At 40.8% G+C, this 12616-nt stretch overlaps 1 protein-coding gene across 1 annotated transcript in view; it reads right to left on the reverse strand.

Moving 5' to 3' along the window:
- Positions 1-12616, reverse strand: part of LOC120945793 — an 85069-nt gene that overhangs the window by 13753 nt on the left and 58700 nt on the right. The window contains exons 11-14 of the mRNA XM_040360202.1: positions 11190-11240; positions 6811-6864; positions 3779-3850; positions 2797-2829 (exon numbers count right to left, since the gene is read on the reverse strand). Coding sequence (XP_040216136.1) covers positions 2797-2829; positions 3779-3850; positions 6811-6864; positions 11190-11240 — 210 coding nt within the window. The remainder of the gene's footprint in view (positions 1-2796; positions 2830-3778; positions 3851-6810; positions 6865-11189; positions 11241-12616) is intronic.

A 12616-nucleotide genomic window follows, 5' to 3' on the forward strand; every position in this document is an offset into this window, starting at 1 on the left:
GAGTAAACAAGGAAAACCAATATAATTCAGTGGATAGACATACAGCAATGACAATTTACCACTTAATACAAATCACATAATACAAGTGATCATTAAATAGGTAAAACATATACTTGGCATTAAAACATGGCCTATAATAGCTCATATATTGAACGCTGTCATTATGTATAATAAAAGCCAAACTTTAGCCTTCTGTCACTTTAAATCAGGATGGTCCAAACAAACTATCACTTTCACTAACAGATGGACCAGGTGGAAGTCCTGTATAAACTGTATGTGGCATCAGATTCATACAGTATACAGCGCTGTGTTTAGACAGCGGGACAGGGACTTTCCATCAAGCTTCTGGAACAAAATTGAATTTGGCAGAGTACAATGCTTCCTGTGATTGGTTGGGGTGGAGATGACATGACATCATCGGCTTGCCTCTCCACCACTGGCCTTCAGAGGAAGCCTTCTATTCATTCAGAAAATACAAAGTTTCCTGTGAATAGCTGAGCAGCACTCATCCCAACTCAATTTTGTTCCGGGAGTGGGATGGGAAGTCTCAGTACTGTTGCTGGAACACAGCGCTGTATACTGTATATAACTGACGCTACATACAGTTTATACAGCGCTGACAGTATGTGAATCTGTTAGTGAAGATAATGGTTTGTTAGGCCTGCTTGATCCAAACTAACTATTTTAAAGTGAGAAAAAGCTGGAGTTTGGCTTTAACACTTTGCTGTTTTAAATATAGGAATTTTCATGACAGTATTCTTTTCATGACTTTAAGGCTACATTCACACTAAAGCATTTTGAATTGTGGGAAGATTTGCCATGAATCTGCCTGCGATTTGAAAGCGCTGATGTCTGAATGACAAATCAGCAGACCCGCACCGTGATTTGAAGTGTCAGTCAAACGAATGGCATCTCAAATGCGAGTCCTGCAATTTGTCATTCACACATCGGCCCTTTTAAATTGCAGGCAATTCGTGGCAAATCTGTCTGCAATTCAAAACGCTGTAGAATGCAACCTTAAGCAGGGCCGACACAGACAATAAACCATTATGAGGGGTCTGGTTTAGGAAATCAGCGAGTGGAGATGCTTCTATAAGGGGCACATGTGCGTCGTCCCCTCTCTCCTGCCACCCCTCTATCACCATATATAGATTCATGCAATGCATGACTCTATCAATGGTCGCTGCTGCCACCCCATATTCAGGGGTCCGAACCCTTTTCGGGCACCGGGAGCCTGAATTACAGTGGCGGGGTGATTTTTGGAAGCACCCGATTAGGGCCATTGGCTCTAATAGATGTTCAAAAAAAGTGAACAGCGGGCGCCATGCTGGGCGCTCACAGTTCAAAAAGTGTTGTGTGAGGAAAACTAATGAATATTCGCTTTCCTAACACTGAACCGCCTCTCAGCCAATCAGGTGCTCAGGTCTGTTACCTTTCACCTGATTGGCTGAAATGCCAGGCGCTGTGATTGGGCGCCAACAGGTGTCCAATCAAAGCAGAGGACGGGGAAGACATCGAGGAGCGTGGAGGACACCGCCGCCGTGACCCAACTGAGACAGGTAAGTGCTAGGCAAGCGGGGGATGCACACTGGCAGAATTTGATGGGCACAGTAGCAGCAATTGATGGGCACACTGGCAGAAATTGATGGGCACAATAGCGGCAATTGATGGGCACACTGGCAGAAATTGATGGGCACAATAGCGGCAATTGATGGGCACAGTGGCTGCAATTAATGTTTTTTTTTTTTTAGTTTGCTTGCACCCCCCGAAAAAAAAAATTGTACTAGCCGCCACTGAGAGCACCATGTTTGTGTATTAGTAGCTAGTGTAGCTTTAGAAATTAGAATTATTGACAGGTTAGATTTAGAGATTTCTTCAGAGTTATGGAGAAGATTTGGTTTCGCCCGGAGTAGTTCTGTGTAGGTGTAGTGGAATGTAAGAGTTAACATAAAGGTTGGACAAAATACATTTTCCCCCCCTCACTTACAATGCAGTTGTTATTGTTGGAGAGAACTTTATCTTTGATCATTTGCTGTTGCTGTAGATAAACTGCACTTAAAGCGAAGTTCCGGCCCAATTTTTTATTTTTTTTATTGATCCTAGCATTAGTACCAAGTGCTTACAATAACATTTATGCACAGTTCCTTATGTATTTAATAACAATCTAAATTGCTTACTGAATATGTTCTCCCTCTTGTTCTGGATGTTTTCATCTTTACTGTGGGCATGTGAAGCCCAATCGATAGTGAATGCGCGAGATAGCAAACCAGGAAAACCTATTTAACGGCGACTGGAGCGCTGATTGTTTGTAAAGTTGCAATGGAGAAAATTCCCGTTGTTATGGCAACATAGATAAACACATCTCGGTGCTGTGATCCGCTCTAAATCGTGTCATTTACTGTCAGGAAATAATGTGATTTTTGATCACAGTACTGCCCACAAACTCCTGGGAAATGATTTGTTATCATTTCCCAGGAGCCAAAGCGAGAGAGGAAGTGACCTAGGAGCGCCGCAGACCAGGAAGTGGCAGATTAGGAGGACTACATAACAATAGGGCGATTCTGGCAAGTAAAAAAAAAAAAAATCTCCATTTTTTTTTATAGGTTTCCAGGATTCTGGTAATGTCATTTTTTTAAAGGTGGAACTCTGCTTTAAAGAAATGATTATACTTTTATACTGTATGTGATTTAGCCAAACCCAAAAGCAGATTTTACAAAAGCAGAATTTTAAAATTATACTATTTGAAAGACAGCATATGCAAAGCCATATTTACTAAGGAATATATTTAAAACTTACCACATGACAAGCTAGTGGGCCAACCACATCATTCTAAAACAAGATAAATACACTTTGGTAAATCTATTTAATAAGATAAATATTGTTTTTAAAGCGGAGGTTCACCCAAATAACATCTATATCAGACTAAATTTTTTATACTTCTAACATGTACAATTGGCATTTTTTTTTTAGGCTGCACATACCTTATAATCTATATTTGCAATCCGGCTTCCAGGTACTTCCCCCGTGGGAGTAGGCGTTTCCAAGCTGAGCCGCAATGTAATCTGGGAGTTGGCCCAGATGATTGATGTCTATCAGAAAATGTTCCCCCCGGCAGAAAAGGCCCCGCCCCCCATATTGCGTATTTGCGTTACGGAGTTTCCGAAAGAACCCAAACATGCCGAGCTGCGTGTCAGCTCTATACGGCGCCTGCGCAGTCAGCTCTACACGGCGCCTAGTCGGTGCGCAGGCGCCGTGTAGAGCTGGCGCGCAGCTTGGCATGTTTGGGTTCTTTCGGAAACTCTGACACTTGTGACGCAACATGGGGGGCGGGGCCTTATCCGCCGGGGGTAACATTTTCTGATAGACATCAATCATCTGAGCGAACTCCCAGATTACATTGCGGCTCAGCTTGGAAACGCCTACTCCTGCGGGAGAAGTACCTGGAAGCCGGATTGCAAATATAGATTATAAGGTATGTGCAACCTAAAAAAAAAAATGCCAATTGTACATGTTAGAAGTATAAAGAATTTAGTCCGATATAGATGTTATTTGGGTGAACCTCCACTTTAAGTATTTATACTGTTACATTTTTGCAGCTGTAAACAACATAATAATAGAGGTTACAAGATATTTTTCTTTAGGAAAATTTAATTTAAAAAAAGTGTTAGATTCCTGGCTGCTTTTCTCAATCCCACTATACAGTTCACCCAATGTAATATTAACGGTATACAGTAGAATGAGGAATACAGTATAAATCACAAACCAACAAAACATTTACCCCAGTAAGAGCGATTATCTGTCCAAGCAGTCCCTGAAGAGTTTTCGAACCAAGTGATCCCAGTGATTTTTCCTTAAAAAAAAAAAAGAAGAATTAGCAAAATCCTAAAACTACACAGAAACTGTTTTAGAGGTTAATATAAAGTATCATTATGTTACACGTTTATTGCTTTACATCTTTGCTGTATTATTTTAATTGGTTTTATAATTGCTATGCTTTTTTTGGTGATATTTTATTTTAATTATTTTTTTACAGCATTGACTTCGTTTTGGACCTTTTAATTAATTCTTGCTGTGACAGTAGGAGAAAGGTTGTTAAAGAGTGACTAATGAAGGTAATTATATTTCCCTTTACTCTACTGAAAAGTACCAGGGGGAGGGTGAAAAAGACAGTTCTGTCATTTACAGAGACATCGGAAAACTGCCATTTTAACAATCTGCCAGAGAGATCAGTTCTTTTTTCAAAGCTTTCTTGCCATAAGAGATTTTCTAAATTTCACTTCTTAACCACTTGGGATCCGCCTGCCGTCAATTGACGGCTACAGCGCGGATCCCAAAAGCCAACAGGACGTCAATTGACGTCCGCCCCTTTGGGCGGTCCCCGCGCGCGCTCCAGAGCGCGCAGCGGGGAAAATCTGTGTTGGCCGTGTCCCTTGGACACAGCCAATTACAGATCGCCGCGAACGGCCAATCAGAGTGTCCGTTTGCGATGCGATCTGTGCGGCCAATGAGAGATGATCTCATATGTAAACATATGAGATCATCTGTCATTGCCGGCTCACACAGCGGTGCTGTCTCTGGAGAGGAGACCGATCTGTGTCTCTTGTACATAGAGACACAGATCGGTCACCCCCCCCCCAGTCACCCCCCCCTCCACCTACAGTTAGAACACTTTATAGGAAACATATTTAACCCCTTCCTCACCCCCTAGTGTTAACCCCTTCAATGCCAGTCACATTTATACTGTAATTAGTGCATATTTATAGCACTGATCGCAGTATAAATGTGAATGGCGCCAAAAATGTGTCCGATGTGTCCACCATAACGTCGCAGTCCTAATAAAAATCGCAGATCGCTGCCATTTCTAGTAAAAAAAAAATAATTCTGTCCCCTATTTTGTAAGCGCTATAACTTTTGCGCAAACCAGTCGCTTATTGCGATTTTTTTTTTTTAACCAAAAATATGTAGAAGAATACGTATCGGCCTAAACTGAGAAAAAAAATATATATATTTTTTTTTAATTGGGATATTTATTATAGCAAGAAGTAAAAAATATTGTATTTTTTTCAAAATTGTCGCACTTTTTTGTTTATAGCGCAAAAAATAAAAACCGCACAGGCGATCAAATACCACCAAAAGAAAGCTCTACTTGTGGGGAAAAAAGGACGTCAATTTTGTTTGGGAGCCACGTCGCACGACCGCGCAATTGTTAGTTAAAGCGACGCAGTGCCGAAAGCTGAAATTTCACCTGGGCATGAGGGGGGTATATGTGCCCAGTAAGCAAGTGGTTAAACTGCCTATGCCATTCAAAGACACAACATTTTTCCATGGAATTATCTATCACCATAAGCCTGTTGTAATAGAGCTAAATTTTTATTTGCACTTTTGCGAATTGCCATGCAAAATTTAATGTTAAGCCACTGCTCCGGATTCCTGACACTCATTTTCTGCCAACAGTGCAATGCACACAAGTATTATTTCTTCTACTACTCTGTAAATACTGAGTGAACTGGCCTGCAACCCAGGAGAGTGCAAGTTAGATCATGTCATCCACATTGGGTCTCTACACCTAAAACTGAACTGCTAGCAGAGCAGGGTGAGAGTTTGCCTCATCTTCTAATCATCAGTGTTAGGTGTACTGTCTGGGAATCTGTCTTGTTCATCTTCTCCTCTCCTATCCTCAGTGTGACTTGTGTGGCTATCAGGTCAGGTCTTGTTGGTATAATACTAAGATTAGTCAGTCATTTGCATTAAGTGGGCACAAGATAGTTGGCTTAGGGTGGCAGGAAGTATAAATCTCATCCTGGCTCTTTAGAATAATTAAAAAAATAGTTCCACGTATACCCCAAGAGATACTTCAAGCATTTTTAAGGGGGTACACCCACTTGTAAAAAACAATCCATTATTAACAGTGCAATGTTTTATCAAATCAAGTCAGATAAAAAACAGATCTTGCCTTCTATTTCAAAAAACACAAGTTATTGTTTGTAAACATTTATACACAAAGGGTACTAATTATCGATGTATATTTGTCAAGGGGTGCAGTACAGGGTACAGTAATGATGAGAGGGGTGGTGGGAGGACCAATAAGTGCAGTGGAGGTCACAGGGAATGGACACTCCCAGAAGTGTCTGTTTAAGAAAGAACTTCACTTCAGGATTTCCCTGAATAAGAGCGGTGTTCAGGGTTTACGGGAAGCAGGATAGGCAAGTGTTTTGTTTTCTTCTTTGCAAGCACAGATCTCTTTAAGCAGCTTTTTCTTAAAGTAGAACTAAAGGCAACTTTTTTCCTTTTGGATAGAGTGAGTGAGGATTATAACCTCAGTTTTTTTGTCATATGTGTCCCATTTGGGGCATTTCTCTTCACTTCCTGTCCCATAGCCAAAACAGGAAGTGAGCACAAAATAACTTCAAAGTGAAAGAATCCCAGAGTGTAACCAGAACTGTAACCAATGTCCCCATTGGAAGATTTCCCATATTTTTCTGTTCTGGTGTCAAAATTTGAAAAATTATTTTACTTTAACGTTCAAAGATAATGGTAAAAAGGGCAAATAGAGAGGAGGAATATTCCCAATGGGGCACACAAAGCAATAAAAACTGACAAATACTAAATAGTTGCATCATTATATACTTTGTGACTTTAAGCTAAATTTTATTAGTGCACTTCTTATATAGCCAGAGAAAATGCTCAATGCTTATATGCTTATTTTTTTAATCTATAGTTTTTATTCCAACAGAACCTGCTGGAGAGGTTTCAAGAACGGAATTGTAAGGATGAACATTCATTTAAATATATTTTGGAGAACATTCTTACCATTGCGTCAAAATCTGGCAGTCCAAGTTCCTCCAAGAGGCATGTAATATCTTTCTGTTTTAAAATAGGTAAAAAGGGGTTTCATACATGAATGAATATATATCCACGTCATCTCCCCCACTGTAATGTCCACATCTCCCCCCACTGTAATGTCCACATCTCCCCCCACTGTAATGTCCACATCTCCCCCCACTGTAATGACCACATCTCCCCCGTCAGTGTGCCAAGCTCATCTAGGCCACCTAGGCTCACCTAGGCCACGGCCGGGTGTACCAAGGTGGCCATCAAAATCCATACCGGACCCAAAACACCAATTTTTTATTGGATTTTTATCTATATTGCCCGGAGCCGGGAATGCTTTACAGCCGCAAGCAAATTTTTTATAATTTTTTTTACTTTAGAAATGTAATTTTCTGCGGCACTGTAAAACATATCACAAAGAAGACTAAGGGACCCCCAGGCACAATATTTAAAAGGAATATTTACATTTTTATTGTTTCACATTATTAAAATCACTGCTCCTGAAAAAAAATTAATTTTACATTTTTTTTTTTGCATTGATACATGTCCCCTGGGGCAGTATGCAAGTGTCCCCATACACTTTTTATGGCAATAACTTGCATACAGTATAAGCCTTTAAAATGATCATAATTTTTCATGTTCATGTCCCATAGACTTCATTAGGGTTTCGCACAACTATTTTGCCTGTTCGCATGTTGTGGTGCGAACCAAACTGGAAGGGGGATCGGCTCATCCCTACTCATGACATGGAACACATGGTATCTGCCAAATGGGTTTGGGGACTGATGTTTGAAAAGTGACAGCAGTTGGGGCTCTTACTGGTCAGTGATCTGTTCCACCTGCAGAGACTCTGGGGTTGATTTACTAAAGGCAAAGAGACGGTGCACGTTGCAAAGTACAGTTGCATTCTGCAAGTGCAGTTGCTCCAGAGCTTAGTGAATAAGCAGATGGTCTGCTGACTTCCATCATCCAATCATGTGCAAGCAAAAATGCTGTGTTTTTTTTATTTTCCTTGCACGTGATTGGGTATTCTTTGCAAAGTGTCTACAGGGTTCGTCTCACCAACCCCCCATTGATTTTACTCAATGTAATATTTTAGCAACATGAAGGGACACATAGCAGCCAATTGTAACTGGTTTTACTGATGTCAGGACAGACCGGGTGCTTTATCATTGGTTGTTACCTTATATTAAAACATTTTTAAGACTTTTTGGAATGTATTATATATGATGTTCAGGATTAAAACTTTTATTCTCCAGTTGTCATTTTACCATGGCAGGTTTGGAATTGAATAAATGTGAACAGTATATAAATGTGAACAGTATATAGTTGCCAAGCCCTGTGGACTTATTAACCATTTCCTTCCCAGGGTACATACTGGTATGTCCTTGGGTTTCAGTGGTTATACTGGGATGATGCATGCACTTACAAGCATCATCTCTTGTTCTGGGTGGACGTCATATGACGTTGCGCATTCCCGAGCCATTAGGGGGTGCGTGCCGCATCACTGGGAACCCGATGCGCGTGCCTGGCGGCCGCGATGTCCGCCGGGCTCCCGTGATTGCGATTGCCCAGTAACTGAGCACAGATCCATGGGTCAGGGGGAGGAGACCGATGGTGTGTCCCTTGTACATAGGGACATCAATCGGTCACCTCCCCCAGTCAGTCCCCTCCCCCCACAGTAAGAATAACTCCCCAGGGAACACATTAACCCCTTTATCGCCCCCTAGTGTTAACCCCTTCCCTGCCAGTCATATTTATACCTCAATCAATGCGTTTTAATAGCACGGATCACAGTATAAATGTGAATGGTCCCAAAAATGTGACAAAAGTGTCCACCGCAATATCGCAGTCACGATAAAAATTGCAGATTGCCACCATTACTAGTAAAAAATAAATAATAATAATAATGATATAAATCTATCCTCTATTTTGTAGACGCTATAACTTTTGCACAAACCAATCAATAAACAGTTATTGCACCTTTTTTTTTTTAACCAAAAATATGTAGAAGAATACACATCAGCCTCAACCAAGGAAAACATTTTTTTATTTTATTTTTTAAACAAAAACACCTGGATATTTATTATAGCAAAAAGTAAAAAATATTGTGTTTTTTTTTTCAAACTTGTCCCTCTGCGGTTTTTATGTATTGCGCTATAAACAAAAGAAGAGCTCTATTTGTGGGGGAAAAAAATGATAAACATTTCACTTGGGTACAGTGTTGCATGACCGCACAATTGTCATTTAAAGTGTGACAGCGCTGAAAGCTGAAACATGGCTTGGGCAATAAGGGGGTAAAAGTGCCTTGTGTTGAAGTGGTTAAAAGTGTTGCCAATGGAGATTTTTAAGTACTGTAGTTTTCTGCCATTTCACATGCAGATGCAGTTTTAAAGTGTGACATGTTAGGTATCAAGTTACTCGTCATAACATCATCTTTCACATTACAGGGAGTGCAGAATTATTAGGCAAATGAGTATTTTGACCACATCATCCTCTTTATGCATGTTGTCTTACTCCAAGCTGTATAGGCTCGAAAGCCTACTACCAATTAAGCATATTAGGTGATGTGCATCTCTGTAATGAGAAGGGGTGTGGTCTAATGACATCAACACTCTATATCAGGTGTGCATAATTATTAGTCAACTTCCTTGCCTTTGGCAAAATGGGTCAAAAGAAGGAATTGACAGGCTCAGAAAAGGCAAAAATAGTGAGATATCTTGCAGAGGGATGCAGCACTCTTAAAATTGCAAAGCTTCTGAAGCGTGATCATCGAACAATCAAGCGTTTCATTCAAAATAGTCAACAGGGTCGCAAGAAGCGTGTGGAAAAACCACGGCGCAAAATAACTGCCCATGAACTGAGAAAAGTCAAGCGTGCAGCTGCCAAGATGCCACTTGCCACCAGATTGGCCATATTTCAGAGCTGCAACATCACTGGAGTGCCAAAAAGCACAAGGTGTGCAATACTCAGAGACATGGCCAAGGTAAGAAAGGCTGAAAGACGACCACCACTGAACAAGACACACAAGCTGAAACGTCAAGACTGGGCCAAGAAATATCTCAAGACTGATTTTTCTAAGGTTTTATGGACTGCTGAAATGAGAGTGAGTCTTGATGGGCCAGATGGATGGGCCCGTGGCTGGATTGGTAAAGGGCAGAGAGCTCCAGTCCGACTCAGACGCCAGCAAGGTGGTGGTGGAGTACTGGTTTGGGCTGGTATCATCAAAGATGAGCTTGTGGGGCCTTTTCGGGTTGAGGATGGAGTCAAGCTCAACTCCCAGTCCTACTGCCAGTTTCTGGAAGACACCTTCTTCAAGCAGTGGTACAGGAAGAAGTCTGCATCCTTCAAGAAAAACATGATTTTCATGCAGGACAATGCTCCATCACACGCGTCCAAGTACTCCACAGCGTGGCTGGCAAGAAAGGGTATAAAAGAAGAAAAAACTAATGACATGGCCTTCTTGTTCACCTGATCTGAACCCCATTGAGAACCTGTGGTCCATCATCAAATGTGAGATTTACAAGGAGGGAAAACAGTACACCTCTCTGAACAGTGTCTGGGAGGCTGTGGTTGCTGCTGCACGCAATGTTGATGGTGAACAGATCAAAACACTGACAGAATCCATGGATGGCAGGCTTTTGAGTGTCCTTGCAAAGAAAGGTGGCTATATTGGTCACTGATTTGTTTTTGTTTTGTTTTTGAATGTCAGAAATATATATTTGTGAATGTTGAGATGTTATATTGCTTTCACTGGTAAAAATAAATAATTGAAATGGGTATATATATGTTTTTTGTTAAGTTGCCTAATAATTATGCACAGTAATAGTCACCTGCACACACAGATATCCCCCTAAAATAGCTAACACTAAAAACAAACTAAAAACTACTTCCAAAAATATTCAGCGTTGATATTAATGAGTTTTTTGGGTTCATTGAGAACATGGTTGTTGTTCAATAATAAAATGAATCCTCAAAAATACAACTTGCCTAATAATTCTGCACTCCCTGTATACAAAAATATTGGGCTAACTACCGTTTTTTTTTCCCTAAAAAAAAAAAGCGTTTAAAAAAACGATGCACAAATACCATGTGACATAAAAATTTGCACCCACCATTTTATTTCTATAGGGTCTCTGCTGAAAAAAATTATATATATATATATATATATATATATATATATATATAATGTTGGGGGTTCTAAGTAATGTTCTAGCAAAAAAGTAGATTTTTACATTTCCAGTAGAGCAACCTTTATATACAAAATGTATCTACACCTAGCAATCAGTTAAGAAATGATTGGTAATTGGTTTCCATTCTTTACAATATTTTGCATTTACATTACAAAAGGTTCTTACCACTAATGTTACTATATCATCAGCAGCAACAGTTGCACCACTTTTCTGTGACTATAAAACAGAAAATAATGAATGCAAATTAATATTTTCTCCAACACAGTGCCAATAACATTCACATACTGATAAGATTTATATTTTGTTTGCTGGATTTACAAAGCAAATTAATGTTAAAAGCTAAACCTAACTGGTTCTTCCTGAAATGCAGACATCAACACATGCCTTTAACAGCCCTCAAAATTTGCACTCACCTGCTCGCATTTTGCGAGTGCATTTTGGGGAAGAGAGGAGAGGAGAATCGCCGCCACATTGTTCAGAGCATGGGGAACATAACAGCTTTCAATTTAATAGCTGTGTTCCCTGCCGCGCACCGTCATATACAGCCCCTCCTCCTTGACCGGGCACTTTGATAGACAGATCACTCATCCCAGGATTGGACAGGTGATCTGTATATCAAAGTTTCCCGGACAAGCGGGGGAGGGGCTGTATATGACGGCTCGCGGCGGGGAACACAGCTATCGAATTGAAAGCGGTTATGTTCCCCGCGCTTTGAACAACCAGGTGGCGGTGGCTCTCCTCTCACTTACCCTGCACAGGTAGGCTCCACTGGGGACACAGGCTGTAATCGGGATACGTGGCTGCATTGGGGATACGTGGCTGCACTAGTAGACATGGGCAGGCTGCATTTTTGGGCACGGATAAAGTTGTTGTTAATATTTATTTTTATAACTTAATTCTGCATAAAACATTTAAGTGTCATTTCATGAGATAATTTATGAGGGCGTGTCTAGGGGCGGGACATGGTAGGGGTTGGGCGGGGCAACTGGTGGCGAGTAACTCCAAGGCCTGGCTAGTAGCTCAGGACTTGAAATTTTGAGCCCTGCCTTTAACCTCTTACTGATTCTTTCAGATTTTTTTTTCAAATATAGTTTTTTATTTTATTTTATAGTAACATACATACAATAACAACATTACCACACAATTTAAACTTACACGCAAAGTTCACACATATAAATCTCAGACACAGCTGGACTCATAAACTGGAGTAGATAACCCAACTTAGGAGGCCCTTAACTTAAAGCTCCCAGTCATCAGTTCAATGACCCCCTTAGATATTTTCCGCATTGCAACAGAGTCATCAAATGTGCGGGGGGGAGTGTTATGGCGCTCTGTCGCGTCTATCGGCCGTCCAATACTCATATCGTCTTAATGAAAGGGGAAGAAAAAAAAAACATACTCATATATACACACATATACACACGCACACACTCACACAAAGAGAGACAGACATGGGAAAAAGAAACAGCCAAGGGAAGATGGGGGGGGGGGAGGGTTGACCCAGGGACGCGGGCTCGTCTCCAGTGGCAAAAGCCACAACAGCTGTATCCCCTTGCCAGACTAAGAATCACGTAGAGCCGATCCTTCATCTG

The sequence above is a fragment of the Rana temporaria genome, chromosome 7, assembly GCF_905171775.1.
Source record: "Rana temporaria chromosome 7, aRanTem1.1, whole genome shotgun sequence".
NCBI classification, from domain to species: domain Eukaryota; kingdom Metazoa; phylum Chordata; class Amphibia; order Anura; family Ranidae; genus Rana; species Rana temporaria.